Below are 14972 nucleotides of genomic sequence, written 5' to 3' on the forward strand. Positions count from 1 at the left end.
ACTCTAAATCTTAATAATAATAGATGAGCCGAGGAAAGTGTGAAAGAGCGAATGTTGCTCCACCCATCACTGCTTTATTTAGCAATAGTCAACAACATCCAGCGTGTGAGTGACAGAGAGAGTGTGTCCCACTGATTTATGGACAAGTGACCCAGTGTAAGTAGTGTATCTAGCAGTGTAAGTCTTTGGGTGCTCTGGTTTCCTCCCACACTCCAAAGACATGCTGTTCAGGTTCCCCATAGTGTGTGACTGACAGAGAGAGTGTGTGCCACTGATTTATGGACGAGTGGCTCAGTGTAAGTAGTGTATCTAGCAGTGTGAGCCACCACGGTGAATAAGGTGTGTGGGTTCATAACACTACGTAGAGTTCATTGGAAGTTGCTTTGGAGAAAAAATAAATAAATAAGCGTAAATGGAAATGTCCGTTCGACTGAAAAAACAGATGGCAGAATCATCTCAGCTCTCATGTTGACTATTGTATGCCTTAATAGAAAAACATTTATTTCAGGCCGGATGTCATGAGCAGGTATCAGAAAACTGCCCCTCCACAACCCCTTACCCCCTGCCCTCTGTAAAAATTCTTTTTAATTTTGGAAAATAAGTATAAATGTTTCTTCTGTGTGTTTGTTCATAGTTTTAAAAAGCCCTTTTTGGAAAAAGCAACAGTTTCATATGTCTCACAGTTGAGACCTATGGCTCTGGCTGTAGGCGAACCCTGTGAGTTGCTTTGATATTATTTCCCCGACAGCGATGGCTTGGTGAACAGCGAAAAGGATATTTGAAAATGGCTCAGGTTACGAACATCAGAGGTGGCAGGGGAGCACCTTGAAGAACTGCAGCAGGAGACACTGTACCAACTGTACCGGCTGCGAACGCAGATAACAAGGTATTGTACCTTGGTTAGCTGTCCGTTAGTACTGTACATAAATGAGACGACGCAGAAGTGCCTTAAAGGCAAAAAATTATTTTTGCTAAGCTTCCCCACTTCTGCATGGGGTAGTCATACATCCGAAAATTTGATATCCAAGATATCAAATCAGATACCAGCAGAAATATCACGAGTAGAAGGGCAGTGTGTGATATATTGCTGTGATTTCAGTTCTATTAGCTCAGTTAGGTGGACAATGAATATAATTGATAATTAATTGATGCTGAGTGAATGGATGGATGGACAGACGGACGGATGGATGGACGGATGGGTATATAGCAGTGCAAAATTTCTTTACTCATTATAATTTATACGATAAAAAATTTCTAGTAATGTATATACACCATGCCCTAGGACATTTCTGACACTCAGCAAAATATCTGTAAAAATAAATGGTGAAAGAAAATCAATGCCCTCATTTGGTCAGGAGAAAATACCGTAATGCTAAATAAACTCAATATGTCAGCCACATCACATGATAATTGCCTACTGCGCAGAATAGACGTGACCGCCTGAAAGGGAATTGATGTGATATATGCTAAGTGGCATTTCAATATATAGTTTGGGTACTTTAAATACAGGTGACTGGTTTTTTATTCTAAGAAGCTGTGTTGGCCAGTGCAGAAATGTCTCTCTGCGCTGCCTCTGCCAAGCGGCCGACCGACAAGGCACCCGTCGAAGGAACCAAGCCTCGCACAGACCACTTGTTGATTCGCTCGTGCTCTCCGAGCCCCGCGCTTTCCCTGGCTAACGGCGCTCCTCTCATCGATGCGTGCCTTCCAAAGCGCTTTATCTGTGTCTCCCCACGTCGCGGGTGAACGGAGCCCTTATACATCACTTCGGTGACACCCTTTGGAAAATACACCTCCATGCATCACTGTTCTCTTTGGCTTCCATCTCTGTCAACCTGCTGTCATTGCTGGTAAGTCTCAAAAGTGAGATGCCCCCCCCCCCGTCCCCCCGTCCCCGTGCAGAAATGTTCAGGCCTCCGGAACCACCAGCCTGCTGCTTGGCAGGTAGACAAATCCAGGTCTGCCCACCCCTAGTGCAGCAGCATTCATGACCGGGCCCACAACGTAGCGCCGGTTTGAAAGGATATGGATCTCGATGTTCATTTCATCTTATGAATATTCACACAGCAATTACCACGATACCGTGCTTTTCTTAAAATACACTATTATAAGACAGGATAGGGTGGGCAGAACAGCAGCCTGAGAACTGGTCCAGCAGCTTCGGATTTCAAGGCGGCTTTGATGCACTCAACTGCCGTTGTGATAATTCATCAGTCTAAATGTGTGCGTAAACGGGTACGCCTCCGATAACTGGCACTCCGTGCTGCTGCTGTGTGTGTGTGTGTGTGTGTGTGTGTGGATGCTGAAATAAGGTGTTCGGTCCGTTTTATGGTACTGCTTATGAGGTTGAATGTAAGAAGAAGAGGGGGCTGCGGTGGCCCAGTGGGTTTCGCCTGGTCCTGCTCTCTGGTGGGTCAGGGGTTCGAGTCCTGCTTGGGGCGCCTTGTGATGGACTGGCGTGCCATCCTGGGTGTGTCCACTCCCCCTCCAGCCCTCTGCCCTGTGTTGTCGGGTTAGGCTCCGGCTTGCCATGACCCCACTCGGGACAAGCGGTTTCAGACAGTGTGTGTGTGTGTGTGTGTGTGTGTGTGTGTGTGTGTGTGTGTGTGTGTAAGAACAAGTGTAGAAATTACACAGCGTAGGCAGTACTTGAAATGCTTCCTGGAGAATCAGCAGGAAGGTACTGTTTACAAGTACTGAAATATCCATTACAACATTCAAATAAGGGAAGCTGCGTATTGGCGGTTTGCCGGGTCTTATCAGCAGTTATCTGTACCGAGCCGGCCGACGACGGACCCGACTGGATTTCTCGTGGTGTCTTTCTCAGCTGGGTGGCGTGTTTGCTGAGAAAAGGAAGAAAAACTAGGTTGTTCCATAGCAGGTGGAAGAACGCAACTTTAACGAAAGTAGCATCTCATGAACGGAGCTCTTCTCAGATGCTAGGCTCCATCCAGCCGAATGAGAATTTGTTTGTTTTCACACGAGTTGCTCGCTCCTACGAAGATACGGCGTGACGCGGACCAGGACGTGACCCCCGTATGACGCGCGGTTGCTGCTCTCTCGACTATTAAACAGTACAAGTTGAAACATGGTGGCAACTGAGGCCCTGGGGGAAGTACTGCTTCCTCAAAGAGCCTCGGCAGTTCCGGCATAGGTTCAAATCCATCTTATTCTGCGTGGAGTTTGCGCGTCCTCCCTGTGTTTACGTGCGTGTCCTGCATGTGCTCTGGTTTCCTCCCACAGTTCAAAGACATATTTCAGGTTAACTGGTGGCACTGATTTGACTGGAGTGTATCAATGTCTGCATGTGTGGCTACCCATCCAGGGTGTACCCTAGTGAGCTTTGCGCTCAGGATAAGCTCCGGACCACTGCGACCCTGACTTGGACAGGCGGCTGAAGAAAGCGAGTGCGTCAGGCTAAAATGTACGCGACAAAGCTGCTGTGCCGTTGCAGAGGGACCGACGCTAAACGCTATTTGCGGTATTTAGCAGATTTGCTCCAAGCTTCATGCCGTTGTGTATCTGATGCAGAACCCGAACCTCACCTCAGAGCGCCGGCGGCTGACTCTGACACCTCATCGTTTAACCCAAAGGTTTAGTGTTCTCCAGCTGCACGCTGGGAAGTGACTGCCAGATGTGCGCCCCTTTCCTCTGTCACCTTCTGACCTCCGTCTCGTGAAGCGAAAAACACGGGGCGTCATTTGTCCCGTGACGCTGCACCGCATGGTTTGGGCCTCCCCATTTCCTACTGAACAGTGCCGCTCATTCGTTCCGCTGGGGGTTTCAATGCTGCTACCAAACGACACCTTTGAGTTGGGGCAGCAGTATTCAAACCTCTCCCATTGTCCAAGGACTTTCAAGCCTAGGCCTTTGGCAGTGTGATATCTCTAATCTGACCTCTGTGGCGAAGCTTACTGAATACCACAGCAATACCTCGATGACATAAAAAGAACCGCAAATGCTTTGTTTGCGTCTGATCTCAAAAAACCGAAGGTCAGCTTTGCTTGTCACGGTTAACAATGCTCTCTCTGCAGATATGTCAGAGCAAACGCTAGTGAGCTCATGCTCCAAGTGCATGACACATCCAGCTCTCCTAATTGCATTACAAAACACGGCCCTCCTCCGTGGATTATAATTGAGCCTCGTAGCTTCACGGACGAATGGGCACAGGCTCAGACAGGAGCGGCGGAGGAGGTCTGTAGACATGGCGGAGAAAATGCCGCGCTGCACACATTTGTTCACCGAAAGCCATACTGTGCTTCAGCGGCCATGCAGAGGACATGGCGCTTTCAGAGCACGAGGTGAAGGTTTCAAGCCGCCGCGCAGTGGAACGCTGCTTCGGGTAACAAGATGCTTGAAATCCAATGCAGGACAGAGCCTTAAGGCTGCCAAATGAGCTAAATTCGTGCCAATCCGGAACGCAAACCTACCTCATCCCCTGAAATAGTCGAAACAGGTGAAGGCTGAGGTTTTGTGTCCTAACACAAGAAAAAAAAAAATGTGCCAGAATGACACTTGTCTGTGTAACAAAGGGGCAAAAAAGAGAGAATAATGGATGACATAAAGCTGTCATGAAAGTTTCTGCATTTTTTAATCCAAAACAAATTTTCACATATGCACACATGGATAATTTACTGGAGCGATGGAGGTCAAGTACCTTGCTCACCTTGGTATAACAACGGCCGGGCATGATCAGATAGGGGTAGTGTGCGCCCACCGCCCCCTCCACACCTTCAAAGCTTTCAGGCAAACCTTTTACATTACTTTTAAAACATGAGAATATGGTTTGGTCATTTATATGCCTTAAGGTCTCAGGTAGTGGGGGAGTGGGGCAGTGGAGTCCTTGTGGTTTACTAGTGAGCAATGTGGAAGGAAAATGTAATGAAATGAAAGGCAGCCTCTGTCTGATAGCGTGAGACCTATAAGAAAATTTAATGCCTGACATTTAAAGGGACACTTGACATTTGTATGAGGACCATAAAACTAATTTACACACACATTTAATAGAATAAAACTTGCCTGTCACTTCAAGGATTCGGAGGGGAAAAGTCTGGCTTTAAAAATAATGCTCGGGTTATCATCATCAACGAAAACCTGTAACAACGTCTTCTAAATAAAAATCACCGCTCTTCTGAAAATGCGACACATTTCTCATTTTCACAAGCAACCATAAAAAGCGAACTGCCGGACAAGACTGACAGAAGTACTGTAATTCTATAAGGGTGCATTTAACAGTCAATGATTATTGCAGCTACGGACACACTTATTAATTTAACAACACCTTCAGAGAGACTTCAGATGATGTTCTTCCAGAACTCAAACCCTGAGGCTGAGAGTCGGACACTTCATATTTTCATTAGTCTCCCATTTTCCCCTCCATAAATTGTTCAGTGCTGCATTTAAAATATTAGAACGAACAAACAAATAAATAAAAACTGGTGTCTTGATGTATTTAGTAATCCAACGTAAACGTCAGGCGGGGGGGAAGGGAAACATCTTCAGGGATTCCCCCCCCCCTTCTTCTTGTAAGATCTCCTTTATGAAACGTGGACCCGATTCTCCAGCCATTCTTCAGGACGCTTTTGTGGCGGATGCCCAGCTCCTGAAAGGAAGACACACAAGAAAGTGACACGCGAAACAAATGTGGTTTTTGATGCGGTTCTCGGAGCCTCTCGCTCATTCACGTGGCTCAGGTCGGCGTTGCCCATGATCATGTGCAGCCCGGCGGCAGCGGTTCCCCCGGAGCGCTCAGCCCTCGCGGTCACAGTGAGTGACAGGCACAGGGTCCTCGCGCTTCATTGCACGGGAGCGTCAGCGCGAAGAGGTTGCGCCGTTCACTCACTCACTCACTCACTCACTCACTCACTCACTCACTCACACACACACACACACACACACACACACACACACACACACACACACACACACACACACACACACACACACACACACACACTTCTTGCCCTTTCATGCCCGTCGCGCTGCCCCCTTCAAGGGAGGAGCCTGATAGGCCCCGCCCCTCGATGCTCCGCGCCCCCGACGCTTGTCCTCCGCGCTGCGCGGCGCAGCGTTGCGCCACCTGCCGGCGCCGAGCCGCCACTGCAGCGCTTTTTTCTCTCTCCTTCCGACTCTCCAATGCTCACAGCTCGGCCGGAGCCTGTCTTCTTCCAGGCTCCATTTCCCGAGGATTTCCAAGAGCCCTAGCCGCCCCCGGATCGGGACAGGACCGCGCGAAAGGTAAAGAGAAGTCCGCGGGGGGTGGCGGGAGCCCGGGGTGCGGGGAGGAAGGCCGTCCGTTCGCCGTGTTTTTCGCTCGGATCGGACTTCACGCATCAGTTGGTACACCATGCCATAACAGAGCTGTTCCTCCACAAAGGGCTCGCGGCTCGGCTTCGCTGCCCTCCACTTGCTCCCCGGACCGTGTAAACGTACTTCTGCCCCCTCGCCCGTCGCCAGAACTACGTCCTCCCCTGAAAGTGGACAAAATCTAGACGTTTTATTTCGCCAGCGGACCCCCCCCAACCGCCTCCTCCTCCTCCTCCTCCCCCCGTCCCTCACGGTGAGAAGGTGTAATTATGCTTCCCTCGCAGCCCTCGGGTTTCCCCCGATATTCCGTGCGCGGCTACTCCTGTAAATAGTCCTCTTTTTTTGTGTTTCTTTCTGTGCTACATTTCGGTGGGAATGGGGCTCCTCGTGGGTGCCGGGGAAACGGCGGAACGCGCGAGATGAGGCGCGCGGGGCGGCGCGAGCGGTGCGAGCGGCGCGGTCCGTCTGAGGAGAATTAGCCGTAGCTAAAGCTAACGACACTTCGTGTCAGCGGTGCGGTCGCTGGCAGATGTGCCCGCTGCTGTTTTTTTTTTTTTTTTTTTTTTCCTTTTAATTTTTAATTCGGTCAAACAGTATTTCCCCGCGTCGAAAACGATTCAGTCAAGTCGCGTCGTCAACGTTTTCGTGGCTTGTCGAGTGTTGAGTTAAAACGGCTCCCCCGCCGTCGTCGTCGTCGCTCGTCCTTCAGGATGACAGCAGTTAGTAAAAAATATCCACCACACCGTCTGTGCCCGCGGTTGTTTTACTTCACACTTACCGTGTTTAGTCAGTGTCCATTTTCGGTTTCCTGTCGTCGTCTTGTCTAGCGCCGTTTGCACACAACAACAAGTCTTGCACGCGCGTGCACTGTGACTGATATTACTGAATCGTGGTCCTGAGGAACGTTGTTTCGTTTCCACTGTAGCAGCTGTAGTGTAAAAAAGCCGAAACGACAGAGCCTCTCTCGTCTTGCTGCATCTCCGCGAAGTTTCGCAGACTGCAGAGCAGTGAAAGGCAGAAACTCAAGCAGCGATGATGTGATGATGAATAGTCAAATGTCCCAGGCGCTGCGGAGTCTTAGGTCCAGTTTGTGGAGACTGTTAGAAACACATTTAAAAGTGTTTCAGTGCTCGGGCCGTATGGGAGGGAGCAAACAGTTGTCCCCAAATTGCATGAACTTGTGACAGCACGTCTAAAGGTGTGAGAGAGCGGCAGGCGGTGTGCCTGTCACCAGCGCAGTGGTGGCTTCTGATGGCTCTTTTCAGGGCAGGTGACAGGGAGGGGATGGGGCCACACGTCCTCTGATGGCCTTTTGTGTCCTCTGCGTCCCAAAGGACAGGATGTCCAGCGACAGGCAGCGGTCGGATGACGAGAGTCCGAGCACCAGCAGCGGCAGCTCCGACGCGGACCAGAGGGACCCGCCGGTGGCCGAGGCCGAAGAGCACCCGGAGCGGAAGCAGCCGTCGAGCGGCCAGCAGCAGAAGAAGAGCAGCAAAGTGTCGAGCAAAACCACGGCCAAGCTGTCCACCAGCGCAAAACGGTAGGAACTCCATACACGCTGTGTTCGAGGGGTCGGGAACCCCCCCACACTGTCGTGCCCAGGTGGTAGGGAGCCTCACACCTGCTGCGTCCAAGAGGAAGAGGAACAGAAGGATGTGTGCTGAAAATGAGTCAAACGTTTATGTATGGTATTAATTTTTCTACCTTATGCCACCAAAATCATAGTTAATATATGTGTGTGCGTGTAGTGTCATTTTAATTGTAGGCTATCTTCGTTCAGGGCTGCTGTTGTGACTACTTGTTTTTATTCTGGACTGAAAAGAAACTGAACGACTAATAATTTTAAAAGTTTTAGATGGCTCAATGTGAACGTGTGCAGTCAGACATTCTCGTAATGTGTTCTGGCCTAGTGTTTTTATGTTAGAAACAGCAGTTATTTGTAAGACTACCAATTGTGAATTTGGTTTTTGTCAGCACACTTGCATACACTCATTTGAAATTATCTTCCAAAAAAACTATATCACTGAAATTGAGCTCAGAGATAAAAATTAAAATTTTAAAATATCTGATGGCTTGCCGTAGTTGGTGGAGTATTGTAGCTGTGTGTCTATCTTAAACACACGCACACGTTTGCCAGGACATTTGTGTAGTTTCTCGGATTTTCAAAGCTGGACATTAATATAAATGCAAGCCTAACACCCAGACAGCAAGTAAACACATACATTTCTAAAAAGATTATAGGACACGCCATGGTTTCCAAAGCAATCCGTACATGTAAAATGATCTAAAGTATTGCAGGTTAAAATTATGGGGATAAGTTTTCATCTGATTTTGTAAAAAGGAGATGTAACATGTCACTGTTAATGATGCTCCAGGAAGAGTGCAGGAGCTCTGTTTAAAGCCCTTGTCAAATATGCTTGGGCATCCCCCCTCCCCTCTCTTTTGTGCCTCATTTGCATATAAGCTTTAAAAGAAAATCTTTCATGCTAAAAGTGAGTGCAACCCAGGGAGGGGGGTCAGGACGGGTGCCTGGGGTGGGTGACTTTGCACTCGTGTGGACAGGGGCACAGCCAGGCAATGAAGCGAGGAGAAACTGGGGCTTGAAAAGTTTGCCTGCTCTGGGATTCGGGTTATGCCTCTGAGAACAAAGAGGAAGCAGCCATGTTAGCTGTGAGCAAGGGGAGAACCAGTGTGCTGCATTTATCGCTGCGCTGGTAGAGGGCACTGTGATCCCTTACAGCCCTGCCTCCTCTCTCCTGCAGAATTCAGAAAGAGCTGGCTGAGATCACCTTGGATCCTCCACCAAACTGCAGGTATGAGACAGCTCCTCTTCCCTTTTACCTTTTGTTAATTAATTCTTTTTTCTCTTACTTTTTGCATTTCTGATCTTGTGTTAGCTGATTGTTCAGTTTGGCTGCCTGATAATTATCTGGGTTATAGACTTTTTTCCATTGCAAATGGATACTTTACGTTTAGCTGATAGGCTGACATGTTAAGGCAAGTTTAGGTTGTGTTGAGGCAGTTGCCTAAATGCTTGTCAGTACTGACTTAAAAGCTGGAAGGGAGATAGATGAGTTAATTGTATTTGGGTAATGTCTTATTTGTTGCGATTTAAGTAGTTGAGTGTTTCCTAAAAAGGAAGACATGCTTTTTGACTGTGTCTGCCTTTGAGCTGGTTTCTCTGTGTACTTGTATGTTACATGCATTTTAATTTTATGTGCACATGGTCTGTAGCAGATTGGAGTATTGCAGAATTCTTGCAGGTTAAAAAAGTGTTGCATGAATATATTAGATTTAAAAGAATCTTTGCTGTTGCTCTCAGTCCTGGTCTATCTCAGGTTATATCACTGTAATTAGCAAACTGCCAGATTAAATGCTTCTATGTAATGTATTTGTTTTTTGGTGGTGAGAGTTTTGATTTTACAGTTCCATATTTATTCCTAAACTCATTGTTATCTTGAATGACATACATTGCCACTGTGGAAAGATAGAAAAAGTGGAAGTCAGAATATTCTGAAGGAATTGTATTTTCCACTGTTATATTTAGTAAACTTAAACCATACTGTTAGTTCATAGTTTCCTAGAGTGTGTGTTAAAGAAAAATGTTTCAAATCTTTCAGCATTTTTTTCTGTAGTTGGAAAGGATGTGGAAAAAGTAAAACAATATTTTTCATAGATTTTTGTAAAATCTGTGTAAACTTATGTACATTTACATTTATTTAGCAGATGCTTTTCTCCACAGCAACTTCCAATGAACTCTATGTAATGTTATCTGCCCACACACCTTATTGACCAAGGTGGCTTACACTGCTAGATGCACTATTTGGAATAGGTCACTCATCCATACATCAGTGGAACACACTCTCTGTCACTCACACACTATGGGTGAGCTTGAACAGCATGTCTTTAGACTGTGGGAGGAAACCGGAGCACCTGGAGGAAACCCCTGTAGACATAAGGAGAACATGCAAACTCCACACAGACTGAGTGGGGATTGAACCCACCTCCTCTCACACCACCCAGGCGCTGTGAGACAGCAGCGCTACTTGCTGTGCCACTGTGCTGCCCCGGATCTCACTAATTGTTAGATTGTCTGCCTGTTCCTTTTAAGGGTCAGTTTAGAGCTTTCTCTATCATGTGGTGCATGCAATGCAGTATTTCTACTAAATTCCTTGAGATTCATATAGTGTGGTATTCCTGCCAAAGTTCACATGGATTGGGTGTGCAGTTGTTGAAGGCCATGAGTTTTGTTTCCTGTTCAGAGCTTATAACCAGGAATGTTTTTGTAGCTTTGTGTATAATTTTGGTGAAATATCTGTAAAATAATCTTTCGTGAAAAAATGGTTATACAGAAATATTGCCGAGTAGGTTGGCTTTCGGTGTGTGCAAATGGTAATTTCAACATGGGTCCTGAATTCTGAAGAACATTTTTATTGACCTTTATTAATTAATCTTGACCCATATAGTTTTTGTTTTATTTTCCCTGAGCCAGGGGTTTGAAGGTAGAAAGCTTTGCATTTTTACTTCTCCATTCTGCAGTTCTCATTAATTATTTTCTGTTAAACAAATTTCCCATACCTGCTGGGCTTGAGTCAGGCCAGCTTTCTGAATGAAGGGGCTCCCTTTCAGCATACAGGAAGATGGAAATGCTTTTTTTGGCCTTGGCTGACTCAGGCTTCTGCCCCACCAAATGTCTCATTGTTGGTGTGTGTGAGCTTTTAAACCAGGTGAACACAGGGGACACACTTGTTCCTGCTAGTGTAGTGTTGGGTCGAGGACGTAGTGGCAACAAAGTTATAGAGGCCTCTGCTTCATGCCCGCTGTTTTCTGTGTTGCTCTGAAAATTTGTTTAACCCCATTGAAATATGGACTTGTGGAACTTGGTAGTCAGGGTTGTTGAAGTTTGAATGGAATTGGCAAAAGAGTGCTCTGGAAAATCCATTGTATGTCTTTTTTTTTTAGAATTTATTTCTATTTATTTCTAACTCAAGTTTAAAAGTCAAGAGTTTTAGGATGTCATGATGCTTGTTAAAATCTGACAGTGAAAGCATGGGGGGTGTGTGTGTGTGTGTTTTTCAATGTCATTGAGCAAGAAGGAAGTAAAATGAGAATCTGAACACGGATAGATAGGCCTTTGGGTGCTCTCCACCATCCCTGCTGGCAGTGAATGACCTGAGGCTTCTTCTCAGCACAGTTTGTGTGAGAACTGGCCTTCTCTGATGTTACTTCTCAAATCGTTTTTTGCGCTGGTTCCCCATTTCAGGTGTCTCTTCAGGGAAAGTGCTGACTAACGATTGCTGCGAAGCAACTGCTCTGTCTTATTTTTTGCAGAAGTGTCCTCTTTGTTGACCCTTTCTGATTCCCCCCCACCCCAGAACTTAGAAAATCTGATTTTTCTTTTTTTTCCCCCATCTTGCTTATAGATGGTATTGTACTTCACACAACATAGTCACACTTTGAAACCTATAAATAACAGCTTATAAATCATAGACAAATGTTGAGAACAGAGTTTTGCTGTCACATCTTCAAGTGAATTTCTTCTAATTTCTTGTTGCTAAGTAAATCTTTTATGGCATTGCTCAAAGTTTACATTCCAGATTTATTTCTGGGCTTTGCAATTTCAGATGTTAGTTATAAGGATTCCATGAGGCCCTGTATTATAATCTGTCTGCGCCTTTATTAAATCTGTTTGTTCCTTGAAATATGAGATGAATAAATGACCAAGAAAAGTGAATTTTGAAATTTATCATCATTACTCAACAATGTGCTGTAGATATTTTATAGTGCGTTATGGTATGATTTTCACTGCTATGGGCTGTACTGGTATGTTTTATAACTCCTTAATATAGATCAGTTCCATCTCTGGCTTGTACAGTTCCTCTCAGATTGCACAGAAGGAGCAAGTCCCTAGTGAATTGTATACCTGGAGGGTGTGAGACATCTGAGGGGTTATTAAACTGATTTAATTAGTGTCACATAACCCACACCATGTAATGCAGGCCAGATTGTGGGATTAATACAACCCTTCAGTTGCTCACAATTAATCCAGCTTTTCTCAGTGTTTTGTTGCGTTTCTGTTTGAAGTTGTGTATGAAGTGTGTGCCTTTCTTTTTTCCCGAGCTGTACTGTTTACAGTTCTCATGCACCGTTTGATTAGCCCAATGTTTTGTCACCTGAGGGCTTCAGATTAAACCCCAGTGCCTGACAGCGTGTCTGATCATCTCTGAAGGTTTTTTTTTTGCTGAATGAATTTTTGTTTTTTTTTTTCGTTTTACTCTACCCACTACACTGCCTCACATGAAAACAGCATGAGACATTTTTACAGTGTATGAATGTTATGCTAAAAAAGGTGAAATAAATTGACTTTTGTGTTTCAAATTTACAAATCAGAGACCCATTTGCATCTTTGCATATGGATATTTAAGATACATTTCCCTTAGTGTCATCTTAAACCTTGAGGCAGTGGGTCAGACAGATGTTCATAGCAAAAATTAAGCTTTCTGTAGTAGAATGTGTGGACTCTACTTATGGCTTTCCTTGTGCTCTCTCATCTGTTCCATTCTGTTAAAGCTGTCTTCATGCCTCCGAATTCATGTCATGTTGATTCTGCCAGCTTTTGACATATTATGGGTTGTTAGGATAAAACATAATATGCTGTAATTAGTAATATATCCAGTCCTTTCTAGTCTAGGGAAGTCTTTTTTTTTTTTTTTTTAAACTTCCATGCAAAAGATCAGTGGATTTAAATGTTTCCTGTGGCAGAAAACACTGTTATTGATTACATCAGCCTCCTCTAGTCAGAGCATCCAATCAGGAAGTGCGGTTCATTCAGGTCTGCTGTTCTGCAAATTATGCTGGAAGTGCTTTATATAGTGTCTGAATTAGATTACATGCTGAATACAGGCTTTCCTCTTCGAAACAGTTGCTTTACAGCTCTGAAATTTATAATGAGAAAATGTGTAGTAAAAATGCAGGGGACAGTGCAGTAAATAGATGGATGGGAAGGTAATTCATGAACCATACTATCTATCCATTGTCAACAACCGCTTGTCCTGAGTGGGGTCGTGACAAGCCGGAGCCTTACCCAGCAACACAGGGTGCAAGGCTGAAGGAGGAGGGGACACACCCAGGATAGGATGCCAGGCTGTTGCAAGGCACCCCAAGGAGGGCTCGAACCCCAGACTCGCCACGCATTTATGTGTTTAAATAAAACACAGCTCTTGGCTCTCAGGTTCCTTCTAAGGAGCTGAAAGATTTTTTTTTTATTTGCCTGTAAGCGGAACTGCTCCCTTATTGTTTGTTGTTAAAATCGGTATCCTGAATGAAGGTGTGTACTTTGTAAATGGGGCTCCAGAGTTGTTCTTGAATAAAGGTACTGGCACTGCATTTAGTGAAGGGCTTCACAGCCAAGCTGTCAGACAAATAAACAAGTAACTGGCTGTGGATGTAAGCACACTCAAATATCCTGGAGGTCATCGTGTAGCGCTTTATTGCAGAGGATTTCTGCCAGAAACCCTTCGCAACCATTCATTTTAGGTTTCTTAAATTCTTGCTGACCGCTGACCTTTAGTACATTCTTTTCACAGAGTTTCATGAGAGAAGTGCTTTGCAGCAGTGGTCAATATATACCAGTCTATTGGGTGTTTAGGGATTGAGGCAAGGTCAGTGTCAGGAGAGTCTATGGCAGCACTGTGTGAAAGGTGAAGGACTCAGTGCTTGAAATGGGATATCCCAGCTGTAATGCTTACTGGGACATGCAAGCCTATGAGAGCATATGAACCTCAGGGGGTGAACATGGTGCCAGTGATTGCTTGGGTTGGTGGAGGTTCCCCCGAGGCTCTCTGTGCTGCTTTGAGGGATTATGCAATAACCCAGCAAGCAGGCGTACCCCTGCGGCTGTCTTGGTAGCGCAGAATATGGGGATTGCGTTTTCTAATCTTATTCGCATGCATCTCCCTTCAGCAGGCAGCACTACACTTAATGCTTTTAGCCTTTGTGGTTTGACTGTTTGGGATGTAAGGTTTTTGTCCAGGTCTTTATCTGGGACTGGCTGTGATACAGGGTTCCCGAGTACTGTCACTAGCATCTAGCTGTCACCATTTCCAACAAAGTTCTTGGCTCTAAGGTTTCTCCTTAGGAGGTCACAGGCTGTCTGGATGGTGGTGTTCAGACAAAGATGGTGAAGGTTGCTTTTGCCATGGGCCTGATTTGCTTGGTTAACATATCAAAATCTTTGCCCCACCCCACCCCCCCGACAGCATTGGGTGTGATTAATGTGGTCTGCTTTGCGTAGCCGGCACAAGGGAGGCCATGCTATTCCTCTACTTCATTAATTTGCCTGTTAATTACGGCCAGCCTGTCCCAGGTGCGTGGGACCGTGTTGCCGATTAGAGTTTGACCTTCCAGGAAGTCCCCAGCAATCTGCCTCCAGCTGATGGTAGTAGCTACCATGCTGTGGAGAAGGTTGGCTGCCTGTCCACAGGGTCTGGGAAAAGAACTGGAGCCGTTCTCCATTTTTATTAGTTTATTTTGTACACACAAAAGGCAGCACCTTTTCAGTTACTCAAAAGGATCAGTAACAAGGTTTGAAATGTCTTCAAACACTACCTCCCTTTTTTGATTTGCACAATTTATTCTTCCATCTCCCTATGTAATGGAACAAATCT

General features: G+C 45.8%; 1 protein-coding gene across 3 annotated transcripts in view; it reads left to right on the forward strand.

The window, feature by feature from the left end:
• Window positions 1–6070: 6070 nt before the first annotated feature.
• Window positions 6071–14972, forward strand: part of ube2e3 (ubiquitin-conjugating enzyme E2E 3 (UBC4/5 homolog, yeast)) — a 29018-nt gene continuing 20116 nt past the window's right edge. Inside the window, exons 1-3 of one of the 3 annotated variants that reach the window (XM_029247460.1) lie at window positions 6071–6237; window positions 7641–7846; window positions 9069–9119. In XM_029247460.1, coding sequence (XP_029103293.1) covers window positions 7647–7846; window positions 9069–9119 — 251 coding nt within the window. In that variant the 5' untranslated portion in view covers window positions 6071–6237; window positions 7641–7646. Of the gene's footprint in view, window positions 6238–6573; window positions 6631–6906; window positions 7026–7640; window positions 7847–9068; window positions 9120–14972 lie in introns of those variants that run through there. The other 2 variants (XM_029247461.1, XM_029247459.1) reach the window with 2 other exon arrangements.

Source organism: Scleropages formosus, chromosome 21 (assembly GCF_900964775.1).
Source record: "Scleropages formosus chromosome 21, fSclFor1.1, whole genome shotgun sequence".
NCBI lineage: Eukaryota > Metazoa > Chordata > Actinopteri > Osteoglossiformes > Osteoglossidae > Scleropages > Scleropages formosus.